This window comes from Hippoglossus stenolepis, chromosome 9 (genome assembly GCF_022539355.2).
Source record: "Hippoglossus stenolepis isolate QCI-W04-F060 chromosome 9, HSTE1.2, whole genome shotgun sequence".
Taxonomy (NCBI): Eukaryota; Metazoa; Chordata; class Actinopteri; order Pleuronectiformes; family Pleuronectidae; genus Hippoglossus; species Hippoglossus stenolepis.
In genome coordinates, this window is record NC_061491.1 from 1,502,221 (window position 1) to 1,520,418 (window position 18,198).

General features: G+C 40.2%; 1 protein-coding gene across 1 annotated transcript in view; it reads right to left on the reverse strand.

The window, feature by feature from the left end:
- Window positions 1–1,190: 1,190 nt before the first annotated feature.
- The window catches only part of adgrd2 (adhesion G protein-coupled receptor D2), a 40,258-nt gene continuing 23,250 nt past the window's right edge, over window positions 1,191–18,198 (reverse strand). Inside the window, exons 20-25 of the mRNA XM_035166931.2 lie at window positions 11,227–11,268; window positions 11,034–11,087; window positions 10,665–10,812; window positions 6,081–6,139; window positions 5,959–5,989; window positions 1,191–2,795 (exon numbers count right to left, since the gene is read on the reverse strand). Coding sequence (XP_035022822.2) covers window positions 2,788–2,795; window positions 5,959–5,989; window positions 6,081–6,139; window positions 10,665–10,812; window positions 11,034–11,087; window positions 11,227–11,268 — 342 coding nt within the window. The 3' untranslated portion in view covers window positions 1,191–2,787. The remainder of the gene's footprint in view (window positions 2,796–5,958; window positions 5,990–6,080; window positions 6,140–10,664; window positions 10,813–11,033; window positions 11,088–11,226; window positions 11,269–18,198) is intronic.

Genomic DNA, 18,198 nt, shown 5'->3' on the forward strand with positions numbered 1-18,198 from the left:
ACCCATAATTCTGGTGGTATTTCATTCCAAATGTATGTGCTGTTGCAATATAAACTTAACTCTGTAGGACACTGCATATATTCCTTCATTCAGTCATTAAGTGAAGTTGTGTCCATTTCTGTAAGAAAGAGGGGGTTGGTTTAATAGTAGTGAGCGACACATCCGTCCTGATGACACCATTATTACTTCATGTGGAAGTAGCGTTTGCCAGGAGCAGAACATTTACATCGAAATGTGCCAGTTTTTCGTATTTCTTTTTTTTTTACTAACTTGTACCACTGATCCAATCTCATCCACATTTGTCACCATTTTTTTGTTTCTCGTGCATGTTGCAGTTGTCACTGAGCACAACAGCCAAGCTATTTGAATCATTACAGAGATGAAAGATGAACACTGTGATCCAGTTGAGGAGACAGTATTTAATACACATCATGTTCTATTTTTAAAAAGTAAAGTGCTCCATCCAGAATTTTGTTCTTGTCAGGGTGATCATCATTGGCCACTGATAGGAACAGTCACTGACATATTCCTGCATAATGTATAGATTTTCAACAGAATATCCTATCGGGCAATTGGTGGACAACATCTCCGGCCTTACTGACCCTAGAACACTGTACAGTGTATCTGTAGCAGTCAGTGTTCATCTGTGTTGAAAAGAAGCAGATGTATTTTGTCCCCAGATGTGTTAAACCCTGTTTGAAAGCATGTCTGTCAGCGATGATGACAATGTAACCGATAATGACTGTCAGTGTAACCAGCACCACCTGAGAAACAAAGACACCGCTCACCCAGTGTTTGTAAGATTGTGCAGCTAAACTTTCTCACTGTGGACATTTAGAAACATTCTGTGCTCATCCATCGCCGTGGCACATTTCAAGGTGTCGTAGACAATCACTCCACCTGCCTTAACTTAATGTCTAAGATACACACACACCAGGTTTTTTCCAGTTGAGAGAGCTGTGTAATCACTCTGTACAGTATATTTATGTTGTGAAGTGAATATCTACTGCAAGATGAAGATACATTTCAACACAAAAAGTTCTCCGCTTTATGTCGAGGTCAAAATGCTACCGTGGTGGAACTGATTCTCTTGATATTGCCTTTGTTTTTGATCACTTCTTTCCTTCCTGTGAGTTCACAGTCTGTCCCATCTTTAACTGAAGTGAAGAGAAAGTGACCTAAACATTTTGTTTTCTTTAAATATATTTTATTGTAATAGCATCATAACAATAAAATAAAATTCAATGAAGAAAAGCTCCACTTGTGTCGACTATCATTGCATGACATTCATCATGTTGTGCACAAATGATACAGAGCTCATACTGTGTACAAGATGATATTATATTCAGTCACTGGCCCCTTTCATACAGAGGTCCCAACACGTCAGTGCTAAGAAGACCCCTCGTTGTGCTGCCTTGGCTTTTTTTACAATGAACCAAACAAAGCCACTATGTGATGGAAGATGTACAGCGTCCTGTCCCACTATGTCAGTCCCACTACTTATAAACAGACATCACTCCAGCTGTGAAGTACCTCTACCTCCAGCACCAAGGTGGAACAACACCCCCCCCATTCCATGTCAGTATCATTTATACGGACCAGCGAGGCAGAAAAAAAGGTCCAACATTCCTGAATTGAACAGTGTAAAAGAGGCTACTATGTGGCTGTTGTTTAGCCTTGTCTGACTTCAAAACATTATCATCAAAAATCATCATGTATAACAACAAACATCTTCTGTTTTTTTTTTTACATATACAGACACACAAACAAGCACACGCACACACACCTCTGGGATATCCACAGACTTTCTCAGCGTACAGTGATCTCTGCTGTACGGACGAGAGAGCAAAGTCAAGATGGCTGCTGCTTTTCATAATATAGAAAAAGCAGTTTCTCTGTTTCTCACGTCTTTTGAACATCTCTGGGATGTTCTTGCAAACATCTGTGTCGAACTCTCACTATCTGGTTGTTTTTTACAGCCCAAAGCCTGTTGAGCTGTAAGGATACAATCTAAAACTTTATTATATCTTCTATTTACAGTACAGTAAGACTGAAAACACACTTTACAGCAAGGAAAAACAAAAATTTATAGGACTATACTATAGGAGATTATGTTGGGCCCCAGGTTTGAAAGCAGAAAGACAGAAGAATGAGGCCCAGTGTTAAATGAGTGGTACAAGTTGATGAGGTACATTTTAGTGGGCCTGTGGGAGCAGGCGAGCCAGAACTATTCTAAATAACATTTAATGAATAATAGTGAAAAATACACTATGTAGTCAAGCAGATACAGTGGCTTAGTTTGATTTAGTTAAGTTTTCAGGTAGCTGTGCTTCCACCACAGTAGAAGTGAACAACAACAGCAACGTGTCTGTAACATGATTATGAAAAACTACTGTCTACAGTTTTAATTACTATATTATATCCTATAAAGTCTGTTCACAACGATGTTTGTGGAGAATAAAATAGTATTCTCAAAACTGACTTTGGATTTGAGCGAACTGTATTTTTAAGTTTGCTGAATCACTGTAAACTTTCCTCAGGGATTAGAGTTTCTTTTACAAAACAGTGACAGATAAAGAAGTGGTCAGATCAGAATATTGATCTGACCTCAGAGCAGTGAGGTGTATCTCTGCTTCATGCTGGTTCTCTCTCACACCCTCCAGTGTGTGTGTGTCGGCCGTGCTCTTCATCAGGTGGTGTCTGTGGATGTGTGGGTCCACTCTCCCCTTCTTTCAGGATGATGCATGTTGATGTTAAGTGAGTATCAGGGTCCACTCCATTTGCAGTTCAACAACCTGCAGAGAAATAAAGTGAAACGCATTAGCTTCGACTCCAGGCTTAAACTGATGTGTAATGTTTTTGCATTACAGGAGTGTGAGTGTGTTTGTGCACAAAGAAGAAAACAAGAAGGGAGGGAAATGAAAGGCAGAGTGAGAGAGAGCAGGTGTTGGAGTGGTTAATGGCTGATAGCATGAATAGCCGGCACTGTCTGTTCCTGATTAAGGGAATGAACTTCCCCTTTGTCTCGACAGTCAACAATGATCACCCAGCAGCACTCTAAACACCATCATCAGGCGTTCCTCGCAGACGGCCAAACATTTAATGAATCTGTTAAGAACTTCCCTCTCCCTAACGCCAGGCAATTTAGAGCCAATGACAGTGACTTAACCCTATGGAAATATGGGGACCATCTGTGGTGCACGCCTGCCCATTCAAATCAACAAAAGACACGGGGGCAGTTTTTCACACAGGCCTAACGCTGCACTCTGTGCAGGTAAATCTAAGAGAATTAACGTTGCTTTTGCTCTTTCTCCTCAGGTCAGTCAATTGTATCATTTATCGATGGCTGTGCTCTAACCCATTCATTTCTCACACACACACACTGAGCATGAGGGTTTTAGGAAGCTCTTATTGTTTAGACTGAAGCCATCAATAGATGTTTTCTCCAAACCTTTGAAACCTTTAAGAATGATTTCCATGACAGAAAAGATTACAAGTATAATGTTCTTTTTCTCCTGTGAAAATAAAAACATAACAGGACTAAAAATAGACCATCAGACCATGTTTTAACACCATCTCAGTGAAGGTGCACTACTAATAATAATCATAATATAAATTGAAATATCAGTCAACTTAAATCTGGAATTTAAATGTGTAAGCATGCAAATATATATATATATTTTTAAATGAGCAAAAGAGAAAGCAGGTGGACCTAATGCATTCCTAGCATGGAGTAAGTGAAGGTACACAGGCCACAGATGGTTGCTGGGCTGTGAAACACGCAGGCTGTCATGTGTAGGTGATGGCATTGACCGAGTTCATTTAAGACTGCATGAATACATTTAATGACAAATACATCATAGCCTAGTGCAGCTTCACACACCTCCCTCAGTGTGGAGATGCCACCATATGACCCACACACAGGGTTCAGCATTCACATTTTAAAAATCAGTAAAGGTAACGTCTTCAGGATCCTCATAGCATGTGACTTGTTGAGGTTTTGTGTGACAGTTGATTCCTTTTATTCATATTCTTAGTCACACTAAGTCTTGGCCCTGTGTTTGATTACAGGCCTCTTCAGTATTCCATTTCAGGGAGTGTTTTTTATGTTTCACATACTTTTTTATTGAGGAACTGTCAAAATACCCAACACAGTACAAAAGCAGTACAAGTCTCTGGCTGACGGTGCATTTTGCTGTCGTATCACAAATGAAACCCAGTTGAGTTCAGCACTAGATAGTGATGGTACAGACCACAGCAAGACAAGGGAGAGAGAGAGAGAGATGCACCAAAAGGACCAGGGGCCAGGCTGTGGTTCATCAATCACCATTGTTTTCAGCAGACTAAAACAATAATTCCACTCCCTACACTACTACCCATTGTGGGAGGTCACAGGCTTTGTTCTCAGTGTTAAAACTTCAGTTACTGCATTCCACACCACTACTGCTCAGTGAACGCACAAGACATATTCACACCATTCCATCAATTATTTATTGCAACATCTTTGTGTCCTTTCTTTATTTGTGACAAAATTATCAGTTAGTTGCATTTGTTGCTGCTCATTGTTATCTTATTTTGTAAACTTTACTCTTTTGTCTTACTTGTTTAAATTCTTAATAGTAACTTATTTAAGGTGTTTCCTTTCAAAACATGACAGAGATCTAATATTTTACTTCTTTGATCACACTGAAACTAGTCGACATGAAGACCAGAACCCTGACATCCCTGCAGAAATCTGGAGGAGGAAGTTGAAGAGGCGGTACAAAGAGACGAGGGAAGAGAGCTGGGTCAAGACAACAGAGACTGATGTTGGCATCAAATAGTGGTGGTGGACCACGATCGAGGTGGCAGCTGATGATGGATCCTAATGGGGCGGCAGTGGACAATGACTGTGGACTATAGTGGCGTCCGATCTTGATGGTGGATCATGATCTTGCTGGCAGCTGACCATAGACTATGATTGCAGCAGGACTGCTTGATATACAGTATTTCTCCTCAGATACTCGACCATTAATGACATTAATCCATCAATTCACTGACCTTCAGTTATGCTTCAAAATGTTTACCCTTATCAATGCTGCTAAAACCCTTATCTTGATGTTCTCCTTTACACTTGACATCTATTGCACTTCTGTCCGTCCTGGGAGAGGGATCCTCACATGTGGCTCTCTGAGGTTTCTACCTTCTTTTTACCCTGTTAAAAGGTTTTTTAGTAGTTTGTCCTTACTCTTGTTGAGGGTTAAGGGCAGAGGATGTCACACCTTGTTAAAGCCCTATGAGACAAATTGTGATTTGTGAATATGGGCTATACAAAAAAAATTTGATTGATTGATTGATTGATTGATTGATTGATTGATGGAGGAGATGTAAGCCCTATCTCTCTTCTATCATCGTGGACAATGTGAGGTAAGTGGACAGTAAGATAGAGGAATGACAGTGATTTCCATGAGTTTAGTGTTCAGGATTTTCACAGAGACACGGCTACACGGAGTTACTCCAAATCTCCTTGCTGCCTTTGACGGTTTTCAGAGATTTCAGAATGGAATTGTTGTGCTGCCCAGACAGTGAACACTTAGGTGAGGTGCTACAGCCATAGTTCACATTCAGAGAGCATCTTGGATAGTGTTTACATCCTCCTGCATGTGTGATGTCATTCCCTGTGCGTGTGACCCCTCTCTTTTCTTCTTTACTTTTTGCACATTTTGATTTGTACATTCTTCTTTTCACTTATTGATCAAAGTCATTTTTATAGTTTTTACTTCTTTACTTATTTTCCTTTGTCTTGTGTGTTGTATAACTGTAACAAGCAATTTCCCTGCAGGGATCAAAAAAGATTTTCTGATTCTATTTACACTATAAAGTTACTGTGTATACAATGTATATAATATTCTAGTAAAAATTGTATGGTATTGTTTCAAATATTGCAAACTCCAGTAGTTAGAGATGTAAGCGTTGTACCTGATGGTTTGAATGCAGTCAGCTGGACCACCTGTTAGAATCAAAAAGACAAATCCAACATTTAGTCCTGTTCATTCTCTGTGATACATGACTACATATTGTACACTATAGGTGTTACTTACTTGGTTTCCTGATGTTGGTTTTAGAGAGAAACTCACAAAGCTGTCAGTTCTGAAACTCTCTGAAAGACAAAAAGTATTTGTATTTAAAGTTTGCATTTGTCTTCCAGGAACAATAGATTTGTTTATGCAAGGCCACAACATGAAGTAAATATAATGTACAAAAGAAAGTGTCATAAAATGACAAAAAACAAACAGGACTAATTAGTTGAGTTCTTAGTAGCATCTTTATGTTCTTTCTGTTTGCATATTTCTTGTATTTATCCTTCTATTCATGATGAATTAACGTTGTATAGTCATCAGTCTTGCGTTTGCAGGACAGACTTCTACTGATGGGAAAAACCAAGAGAAGAAATCATCATCAGCAGTCGGCTTTCTGCCCCACTCAGTATTCACTTATTCCAGTCACAAAGAACAGTGAAAGTGCAGGAGAGTTTGCTTCACAGCTGTGGTGCACATAACGGGACATTGGTGATGATAACTGATAGTCAATGACGCTCTGTGACCTGTATATTCTAAACTTTCTGTTGATTTAGTTGAATTAAATGTTGTTTGTCCATCCAACATTTGTATGTGAAGGCAATTAAAAGAAAAATGTGTAAGAAATGAAGGAATGCTTCAACAATGCTCTCACTATGAATTGTCAAAATGAGATTTAATACTGTGACACACTGAACCCAGAGAACTACAACTAGCCTACCATAAGTCACTGTGTCTATGATGGCAACACACAGTGCTCCTCTGAACCTCTCTCACCGTGAAATGTAGGAGCAGTGTTTTGGAGCCATGACCGAAGATCTTGTCATGTTTCTGTCACATCTAACTTTATAGAACAGCCGAGGACACAACTTTTAAAGCTTTTACACTGACACTGTATATCATTTTCATAAACTTATGTCTATTCCAGTCGTTTGATGTTGTTCTTTTGGATTTTGTTATGTTTCTTGAACTCTGACCACTCCCTGAAATTCCTTCTATTTTCTGATATTATATTTTTTGTGCTCCTGTGAAGCACCTTGTTACTCAGGTTTTGAAAGGGTAATGATAAAGCAAAATGTATCATAGAAAAACTCCTTTCTAAAGAATATTGTATCTGCACACCTGTGTGTGTGTGTGTGTTTGTGTGTGTGTGTGTGCGTTTGTGAGAGAGAGAGAGAGTAACTGGGTAAGAACTGGCTGTTTGCAGTTTTCTATAGAACTGGGTGAGTAAAACATTCATTCACATACGCACATTTCAAGGTGGAGTGGAGGTGGAGTTGGAACATTGCCTTCAGGTGTGCGTGCGCAAGGTTTTATAAATCGGAATATATTTTGGTATACGCCATTTTCGGCCTTTGTGCGCAAGTATACTTTTAGTATGAATCCTATCCACTGTTTTATAAATGAGGCTACTGGAAACCAGTGTAAGTATTTTTCCACCTCTAACCATATGCCTTGTGGTATCAGCTGAGGAAGAAGAAATGCAACCATTTTTTGACTATTAATCAACCTAAAATCGATCTTAATGTATTAATCAGCCTTGTTCCTTGTCTTACACACCCAATCTGAAAAACACAGCCAATTCTACTTTATATAGTGTCCCATGTTCCTGGCCTGTGCTCTGGAATTTCTCATGTTTTTATCAAGTTTAGTCCCTCGTACTGTCATTCCTCAAGTGTCTTTGTTTATTTGATTCATTCATTCAGTATAGTTTGTCATCAGTTCTGCTCCTAGCCGTGCTGTCATTTCAGACCCAGCCACACCCAGCAGCCAGCCTACTGCTAATTGATTCATCTCACCCAAGGGCCTCATTTATAACCGTTGTGTTCGCACAAAACTGGGCCTGAAAGATGCGTACGCGACTTCTCACGCAAACGTTGCAAATTTATAAAAACAAACTTGAAGGGAGAATGTGCGCACTTCCACGCTAAATCTGAACCATGCGTACGAATGTTTTGGAGACGAGAAAATGACGATGCAGACGTGAGGTGGTGAACTGAAGTCAGATTGTTGATCCACTTCATCATGAACATTAAAACCAAGAGCGCTACGTGCTAGCGTGACATAACTGTTCCATACAAAACTTCAATTGAAAAAGATATAAAACAATTTACAGCAAATTATGTTCAGATACCATTAAACAGCAGAGTTGCAGAGCTGAGTCATTAATAGTTTTTAACAATATCTTCTGACACTGTGCGTGTATCATCCAGGACGAGTGTGTGTAACATCTCTGCAGTGAACGTGACTGTGCCATCAGGCGCACAGAGCACACTGGAGATCACTCACTAAAAATAAATAAAAACTATTCACTTTCGAACTTCTATTTCCAAATAATATCCCAGAGTGGAGGTTAGGATCCACTGATGTGTGAAGTAATCTGTCCGATTGCTCTAAATATGTAAATACTGTGGTGACACTCGTGTGTAATGCTGCGTGATGGATGCACGCAAATGGAAGGATGAGGAGGAAACAAGGGTTTCGCGATCAGAAAGAGTTTTTATCCCATGATGATATAGATTCTAGAGATCTGTGATCTGTGATCTTTGTGCTGAACTGAATCCAGTTTTAAACAGATCGAACCGAACCATCCCAGTACAAACACAAGTATATAATAATAATTCTGTAAAATTTTATAGACTGAGGACATCACAGCTGCTCTGAATTTAATAATCCTGCCGTTTTGGATGATAAAAAACGAACAGGTGATACAACAAGTTCCCTCACATTCACTGTGAAGCAATAATTTCTTTTCCTCCACATTTGAATTAGATTATTTTTTATTACAGGCTCCATTCTTTCTATCGTCCTGACTCTCACTCATTGTGTTATCATCATCAGCAGCAGCAGTGTATTTTTTTTATTAGTGACATCACTGCTGTCAAATAAAATCGCTCTTCACCTCCACCTCACTGATAAACACTTCGATGTCAGTGTCAGAAAGTTTCACTTCCACTTCTCATCGCTTGATGCCGTGACTCTGTCATGACTCACTCTGGAAACAATTGGTCAGCAGGATAATTTAATAGCAGCCAGAACTCAGTCTCCCAGGGTGCTTCAACTTCACACAGAGGTGTGAAAACCGACCGGGGACACAAGTTTCAACCACTATTGGTCACTCTGGGCCCCATGACCCAGGAGGTCACCAGGCCAATATAAGCAAAGTCCCCCCTCTATTCTCTCTCTTCTATCTCTTTCTACTCAACTCTCAATGGAGGAGAGGTGCAGCTTGCAGCTCACCTCACCAAGGAAATCTCCTCCCAATCCAAGCTCCCTTTGCATGGATGGGTAACACAACTGGGCTTAATAATTATACTAGACTAAGCAAAGACTGTTTTATTCGATCCATGTGATGTTTATAAGTTTGATTTGTGTTGCTGTGTAATTTTGGTTATAAGTTATTTGAAAGTTAATGTTAGTTATGCTCTTCACAGTCTTTCTTTGCATGCAACTAGCTACTTTCTCTAACGTGGCACCAACACACACACACACACACACGCATATCTCCCCACACATCTCTCAGACCCCCGCCACATGTCGTAAACCTTCTAACGGGGGTTCCCATTATCTAAATAGTGGCCTGCCGCCATTTTGAAAGCACACTCACTCACACTCTCACATACACATCTTTATATAATAAGTACATCTTTAGTAATTTGTGTTTTTATACTTTATTATCTTCATAATAAATGTTTTTCTTTCACAAATGTTGTTTTAATGAATGTTGCATAACTGTGAATTTTGCCTACCTCTACACTGTCAAGAACTCTATATCCTTAGATAGAGACTTCAGAGAGAGCCACATGTGAGGAATCACATCATAAGAGCAAATCAAGAAAATAACAATCTTTACAACATTCATGAACAAATACATAAATTAGAGTTCTATCAATGTTTAAAGTATTTAAGAAAATGTCCAACAGAGATGAAGGGAGCAATTCTGACAATTGTAATGATAGAGGTATTGCCAATGATGGTTGTATATGTGAATGGGAATATGGTATATCCAAGCAATCTAGTTGTAATCATAATCCACGATCAGCTGCCACCAAGATCCAAATCCATAATCACTATTATCAATTTTAGTCTGGTTTGTGTCAGTGACTAGTTTTCATCATAGATGTCTTCAGTGCATTGTGAGGGGACAGCTGTCACAATCTTTGTGCACAGTTACCATGGTTACAGGTGTCTCTCTGCTCTACTGTACTACACCCTGACGAAGCTCAGAAATTCAGTTACCATTTCCAAACTATGTTTGAGCAGAACCACTCTGTCTAATCCAAGTAAGCACAATAAGCACAGTGCTCATAGAAGGTGCTAGTTAGGAATGTTAGGGTGTTCGAGGTACTAGGAGAGGAGATCATCAAGAGATTGTTAATATGTCTAAGATACACGTTTATGATTGTGCCAGATGAAACTGAGCAGATGAAACTGATCAGTTAGCTAAACTAATATCGGTTACCTAATGTAGCGTATGACAGTGAGTTGCCGGCCACTAGGCCATCTTCAAGATCAAACAAGGACAAACAGCTTACTCTCAGTTGACGCTATTTTGAATGATTTCTTTAGGTGGTTCTTTAGTGAGACAATGTTGGTAATGCAACCTACCATTCTTGATGACCAATGATGTGGATGTGGAACTGGGGGGTCCAGAGGTCTCACTGGTCTCAGGACTGGAGGGGGCTGGTTGACTGCGGCACCAGGAGGTAATTGGGGCCCTTTGGGATGGCAGGAAGCTGGTTGGCTGGGAACAGTTCTGAAAATACAGCACAACCGAATCAGAAGTGCCACAGCTGTATGTTTTTATAATGAAGTATAGTATGCATAGTAGTCTATCAAACTACTTATATCCTTAGAAACTACACACAAAAAAGCAAAGTCTGAGTTTGGGTTAGGGTTAGATGTGTGGAGAGGGAATTTATTTTCTGCCCTGTACTGATGGACCTGACCACTGCTGTGTGCTTCTTACTCACTCACCGTGAAAGATAAGGCCTTTCTCTTTTCTTTGATCCTCTTTATGGCATTCCTCACCTAAATGAGAAGCAAGTTTTACACCCACTGATTTGTCCAAAAGGCTGGAAGCCTCACATACCGTACAAAGATACATTCTGATATTCTGCCGCAGCGGCGACAGACAGTGGCACTGACAATGGAGTGAATGCCTTCTTACCTCACTGTTGTAAACAGCATACACTAAGAAGATGTACAGGCCCTGCAGAGGGGAGAGACACATATTAGAAAGCACATGTGAAAGATGTGGAGAAATGGAAGAGAATAAACTCCATTCATACAGTACAGCTTTTATTGACATTACGAATCTTCATCAAGTCCATTCAGTGCTGCACTCTGTCATCTTATTCTAACGATGTTTTCCTCTTGACTATCAAAAGGAAAAGAAGATATTTTAAAATACCTCTACAGGCACTCTATCTGTGTGTATCTACTCCCCTTTGGCACAAACTTCAGTTACATTCAGCAGGGTGTGGCACTTAAATCTCAACTGAACTGAATCCAAACTGGACTGGGGAAAATCTGTTTCAGAAATGTAATTTGGACAAAATGAGTTTTCTCTAACGTTGCAGCTTGTAGACCTCCCATAGTGATGCATTGAGGAAGTGGGGGGTACGATAAAAATAGGATTCCTGCACCCAACCACCAGTGCTCTACTGCAGCAGTACCAAATTAATTACCTCCCCTGGTTTGTGCTTCAAAGTAAAACGTTTGTAGTTTGCTACAATGGAAGGCATCTTGTGTTTTATCTTATTTAAAAGTGACAGTGAACAACTCGTACCTTAATGACACCATTTACGCTTTACCACAGTCAACAAAGTGGTCATCAAAACAAGAAAAGCGCGATATAAATACAGACCATTTTTCGATTGTGCTACAATCTAATTTACATCGGTTGTCTCTTGGCATGTCACAGCAAAAAACAACACAATAAAGTGGCATACAAAATTATACAAGAGGAAACGCACAGGAGAAGCAACAAAGCTACACACAATAGCACAACACAAATACATGCTTGTCAAACAAAAGCAAGTCATCAAGACCATGAAATAGACTATTAAGGTTAGCCAGTGAGTAGCTAGCAGATCTTGTGAGTTTGTTTTCAAAGTGGTGAGGGAGCTACTGCCCTTCACATCATCAGGCAGGCTGTTACACAGAAAGATGATTGTACCCCATACAGTGCAAAGAAATGATATGGTACAATCTCATACAAAGTAAATTCCCACACTTAATCAGGATTGCTTAAGAGAATCTTGATTTATACGGATATTTGCCCACTTGAAACACTTGATATACTGGATTTGGTTTATATTTGCCTCCAGAGCATGCCTACCGAATTTTGACCCCTGGGTTTTGTGGCACACTTTTTGGGTATTTATGGTGCCCCCTATGGTTTTGGCTGAAATTTTTGTTTGGCTCATTCCCCCACATAGGCAGAAGATATCTGTCAAGATTTATGATGATTTGATACATTCTTTAAGAATCATAGCCAAGAATGACAAAGCCCTTTAAAAATATATTATTGTTAATAGTTTTCATGTTTTGTTTAGTTTTTCCATTTTTTTTTAAACGTCTAAATAATTTATAAAATAATTGTCTATCTCAGTCCCCATGTACCAATTTTGGTCAAAAGCCAAAAAGTTTTATTGATTTTGCTCTTTGCATTAGGTTTCATCTTTGATCCAATGCTGTGACTTTGCCCTTTAACAGATTTGAAAAAAGTCCATAGTGCAGGAGCCTCGCATTAGGAACCTTTTGCACTGTTCATGGAAAACATATGCATCCAATTCTTATGTTCCCAAGAAAGCCGCTGAGAAAAGGAAACACTCAAGCCGCAACTCCGCTGCAGTTCCAGCTCTGGCCACTGCTCCGCCGGCCAAACGATCATGAGTCCCAGCCACAGCAGCGACTCCGCAGACCTAGAGGACAACCCATCCATTCAGCCTTATTCAGCATGAATTCCAGAATCCAAGCCCTAGAGTCCGGTTCAGTGTCCTCAACAAGTTCATTCTTTCGAAGCTAAACCGGCAATCTTCCTCCTCAGGCATTGATTAAATTAAACAGGCTAACACCTCTTTATGTGCATACTTTTTGGGGGAAAAGTAAAATCCTGTCTGATTAATGCACCGCACATTCTTCAGTCTATAACTTTAGAGGTCTGAAGCATGTTTGCTGCTACACACAGAGCCAGACCGCCCTTCAGGAGAAGGTGAAGCATATAAGGATCATCTGTAAGTGGGTAAACTACATAAAATATCCTGGGTTACACCATTATTAATCATATTTCCTAAGGCAGAGTCGTGGATTGATTGAAGCATGTTATTTGTGCACTTACCACAAAAGCCTGACTCCTCCTCACATCTGCTTTCCTGCCGCAATTATTCAAATGTCTCCACCAGTTCACTGTTTTCACTTAACATCAGTGAACCAAAGCACTATCTTCAAGCATCGCCATTGGATCTTATTAAAGGGACAAATTTTTATTAAATCTACTTTTATGTTTTTATGTCTGTGGGTAGAGCGAGATTAATTACTTGTACCATTAAAGTAATAAAATGCTGATTTGGTCATTTTTGATCGACACCATTTCTTTTTGCCATCTGTCTGATAGAAGTCATGTGTGTCCATGAGTGTGAGCTTATTAAGATAAAAAAAATGATAGAAGCATAAAGGCTGGCATTCGTATAAGCAACACAGCAACAACTAATAAAATTGACAATGAGTATGTTAGATTTACAGTGTGAATGATGAAGCATTGCCAATGGTCAATAATATTGCCGGCACCCAGGGGGTGGGGGCCAATAAAACTTTGCTTAGGGCCCCATAAAGACTAGGGCCGGCTCTGCCTACACATAGATATTTTAAAACACTGCAAACATATGTGCTCGCCGCCGCTAGTTACATGTGATCTAGCTTTGCTTAATCCACTCCTTCAAAATTAATCACACATTGACAGCGGTCCTTATACAGACCTGCTGTGTCTTCCTCACAGAATTTATGTTTCTTAGGGGTGGTGAGTTCACTTCACACACTCAATGTTTGATCCTTTGCACAACCTTACTATAGCCGAAGTAACGATTCACTCTCACCACTTCCCTGTATTCCTAAAGCACTCTAAGGCCCAATCACATCTTACCCCTACCCCTTGTTTTCGAGGGTTATCTTGCCCCTTGAAACGGAGTCACAAGGGTAGTGGTTGAAAACCTCCCCTACGAATTGGGACTGCACTTCAGGGAGCTGTTATGTCATTAGTAGTCCTTGAGGGAACCAGATACGTCATCAGTAGTCATCGGTGTACATATGGGACTGATGGCTCAGCTGATTCCCTTCCACACGTTTATTGGCAAAGCTCAAAAAAGGGATAGTTCACCCAGAAAGAAAGATTCACTCATTATCTACTCACCACGATACCGATGGAAGGGTGGGTGAACTGTTTGAGTCCACAAAACACTTTAGGAGTCTCAGGGGTAAACAGTGTTAGAGCAGAATACAATTTAAGTCAATGCAGAGTCCTTCTTCAGATGTAATAAAACAACAGAAAAAAATTAACATGCCTCCATACTGCTCATGTGGTGTCACATGAGCAGTATGTGACACATACTACGTTCCTGGGTTCCCCCACTCCTTCATCCTGGATCTAACCATGGTCAGGGAGTTCCATCAGAAACATCCGGAGAAGCCGGGTGGGTCACCTGGAGGCTCCCATTAGAGGGGGGATACTGTCATGATCTCCACCTCTCCTCCAACCCCTCTCTGTGTCCCACCCTGCCTCTGTGTGTGTGTGTGTGTGTGTGTTTGTGTGTGGAGGTGGCTTCCTGCTCCTGAGCTCTGGCAGCTGGTACACCTAATGCTCATCCCCTCATCACCTCCTGCAGTACTTCAACCTCTTTGCCAGATCGTTCCGTCCACTACTGTGGAGCTACGTCTGACATTAGCTCTATCTTACCTTGCCTGTGCTCATGACCAACTTCTTGTTTCCTTGTGTTCAGAACCATCCCAGACTGCCAGCTCCTGATCAACACCACCTGCTAACATGTCCGCCGCCAGCCGTCTTCACTATTCCCCTCTGTTGCCTGCTGAAGCCACTGGATCCCTCACTGCCACTCCACCGCCTGCCTCCCCGTGAGTCCCACCATTATTCTCCATTTCAATAATCTGTTAAACTGCATCCTCGAGTCTGTCCTGCATTCTGTGCCCGAATCTCCATTGAACGTAGCACGTTGACAGGGTTTGATTTGTTACCTACTTAACCTGTTCTGGAACAGGTTAGCAATTCAGCAGAAGTACCATGGGGATTTAGCCTAATAAGAAGTCAACCAATTTAGCATTAACCCTGACATTATCAGGGACTTCCAAAACAAAATACGTGACAGTTGAAAGAACGATTCATTGAGTGTTTTCTGATCTGATGGCATATAAGGCCTTGGTAGAGTTAATGTAATGGAGGAAAATCATGGTCATCGTTAATAAGAAACCAAATTTGGCAGTTGGTGACTTAGGATAAAAACTGCTATCGCCCGTGTTAAAGTCAGTGCTAATTTTGCTCCCAACAATCCACCCTGACCTCCTCTTAAGAGTATATTAGTCTCTGTATAACACTACCTCCATCTTTTCCTCTTAGGGAGTCCTTCACACAAAAAAATTATTAATGTTTTCATTTTTCTACTGGGGGAAAAATATACACACTACATATACATCTAAATTATAATGTACATAAGTCTGTGATGTGAGCAGGGCGGAGCCCATTATGTTCATAAACAGAAGTGTAAGCATGGTCAAATATTATTGAAGAACATTTTAAGACACATTAATCAGACTAAGCCTCAAACTGACTTTTCATTGGTTTTATGTTTATACATGTTTTATGGGCTACAGACAAACTTCCTCTGCTTCTATAGTGACTGTTGATCAAGTGTTGTGTCTTTCTCTACAAAAACAACATTTTTAAATCTCTGCTTTGCTGATGCTGAAGAAGACACAGGTTTAAGCTTGCTCTGCATTAATTAAGTTATTTAACTGTAATTTAAATGGTATAGTTGCAACATTTTAACAAACTCCCTAACTTGTAGCATTGAAAAAACAACATTCCTAAATAGGTTCTAGTGTGGAGAGTGCAAATATTTGAAGTGCTTTTAATTGAAATGCTGGTTCTTATGATCATGTGCATGTAAACAGCAACTGAAGGTGGTATAATCAATGCCTATTGCAAAAGTAGGCACACGTTACTAGTTGGAAGCTAAAGCAGCTTTAATAGAACACGCAATATGAACTTTGCCATTTGAAAACATATGGAGGGGATCAGCTGAGCCATCCTCTGATGTGAGCTGGTATAGAGATCTGCTGCTGTCAGCTTAAGTATTGTGGATGAGCTTTACATTGTGACATGCCTGAACTAATGCTATGTGCACTATGCTCAATACCATACAAAAATCACTGACCAAATTATTCTTTGTTGAGACCAGTGGCTGCCGGTCAGCAGAGGGTGCACATGCAGCACCTCACCAGCCACAAAGTTTAATTCATATCATCAAGCTCAAAGACTTATTTATCAATACTAATTAAAATTCTTTCAACTTTTCAGTCATTTGAATATGATTATGAATATATTGTTGCACAATCACAAATGCAGTAGGTCCTTTGTAGTCTCACACAGGTACATATGCTGATTACTGGTTACTACTGACATGTGAAAGACAGGAGTGGTTTGGTGACAGATAAAATCACATGCTGAGACCACCACACTTTAGCTAAGGGTTTAGTTAAACCTCTAAACTAAAACCTCTGCTGGATGTTATTATTCAACCTAGTCTTGTCCTACTAGTGCTTGTTTTCTGCTTTCGTGACCCACAGGCTCTCCATAATACTTGCTTTTATAGTCTGTTGAAGCAGCCAATTAAAAAAAGATTTTTTGGGGGTAATAAGAAGAAAACGGGCTGGCCCAGCATCACCCTCATAACTGCATGAGGAACTCCTACTGTAGTGTTATCTGCCCTCAGCTGGACACTGGCAGTAAATCTAAATTAACAAGCAGCTCTCTGGGGGTCACCCAGGGGCTAGTTCATTTTGATTAATTAAAGACTGCGGAAGAGCATGGAGGGGTGGGTGGCGTAGGAACAGACATGTGGAGATGCACAAAATGGATAGAAGGTATAAGCATAACAGAACCAGGGTGTGGATATAGTGTGCAGTAAGTGAAGGGTGTGAGAGAGAGGAAGTGAGTGCTGTGTTATCAGGGGAGGAATAAAGGAGGTTGATCCGGTATGACTTGTCTCCCAGTGGTATCCGCAACACACACACACACACACACACACACACACACACACACACACACACACACACACACACACACACACACACACACACACACACACACACACACACACACACACACACACACACACACACACACCATATGGTCAATCAGTGACATACATCCAGTCCATTGTTTTCTGTTATGAACCCTAACTAAACACTTCAACATGTTTACCTTTAAAAACTGATTAAGATGGGAACTGTGGTAATGGGTTAAACAGTCAGGTTTTTATCGCTAAAATCTAAAAATGTCTTTCTGCTTTTGACCTCAAAAGTAATTCATTCCTCAGTTTCAACCCCTCTGGATTACTGTACTGTACTATACACTTTATTGTCTGCAATTAGTTGAAAAAGCATTAATTCCCTGGCTCACCAATGCTTTAAGAATATAATATACAACATCACTACGCTATATGACTGAGGCACACTGCTGACTTGAGTGCAATGCTTTCTTAGGCCAATTATCGATCTTTAAATAGAATAGAATAATAATTTCATATTCATTTAATAGTGAAATGAAATAAAAAATTGGTTTTGTCACATTAGCTAAAAAAATGAGGCTGCACCTGCAGCAGTGGCGAGGGGTTGGATATAGCAGCTATGTCTTCCTGTATCACCAGACGAGACTGTGGAAGTCTGTATTACAGCTTTATGCATGTTCTGATTTTATCTGTGTACAATCATTAAAATGTCTGATCAGAGGATATTCATTTTAACTTTAACTGAATGAATTGTAAAGTTCCAGCATAAGTGGGCAGCTATAACTCTGGAGGTAGAGGGGGTCGATCATGAATCAGGTGTCGGGGGTCTGAACCCCAGA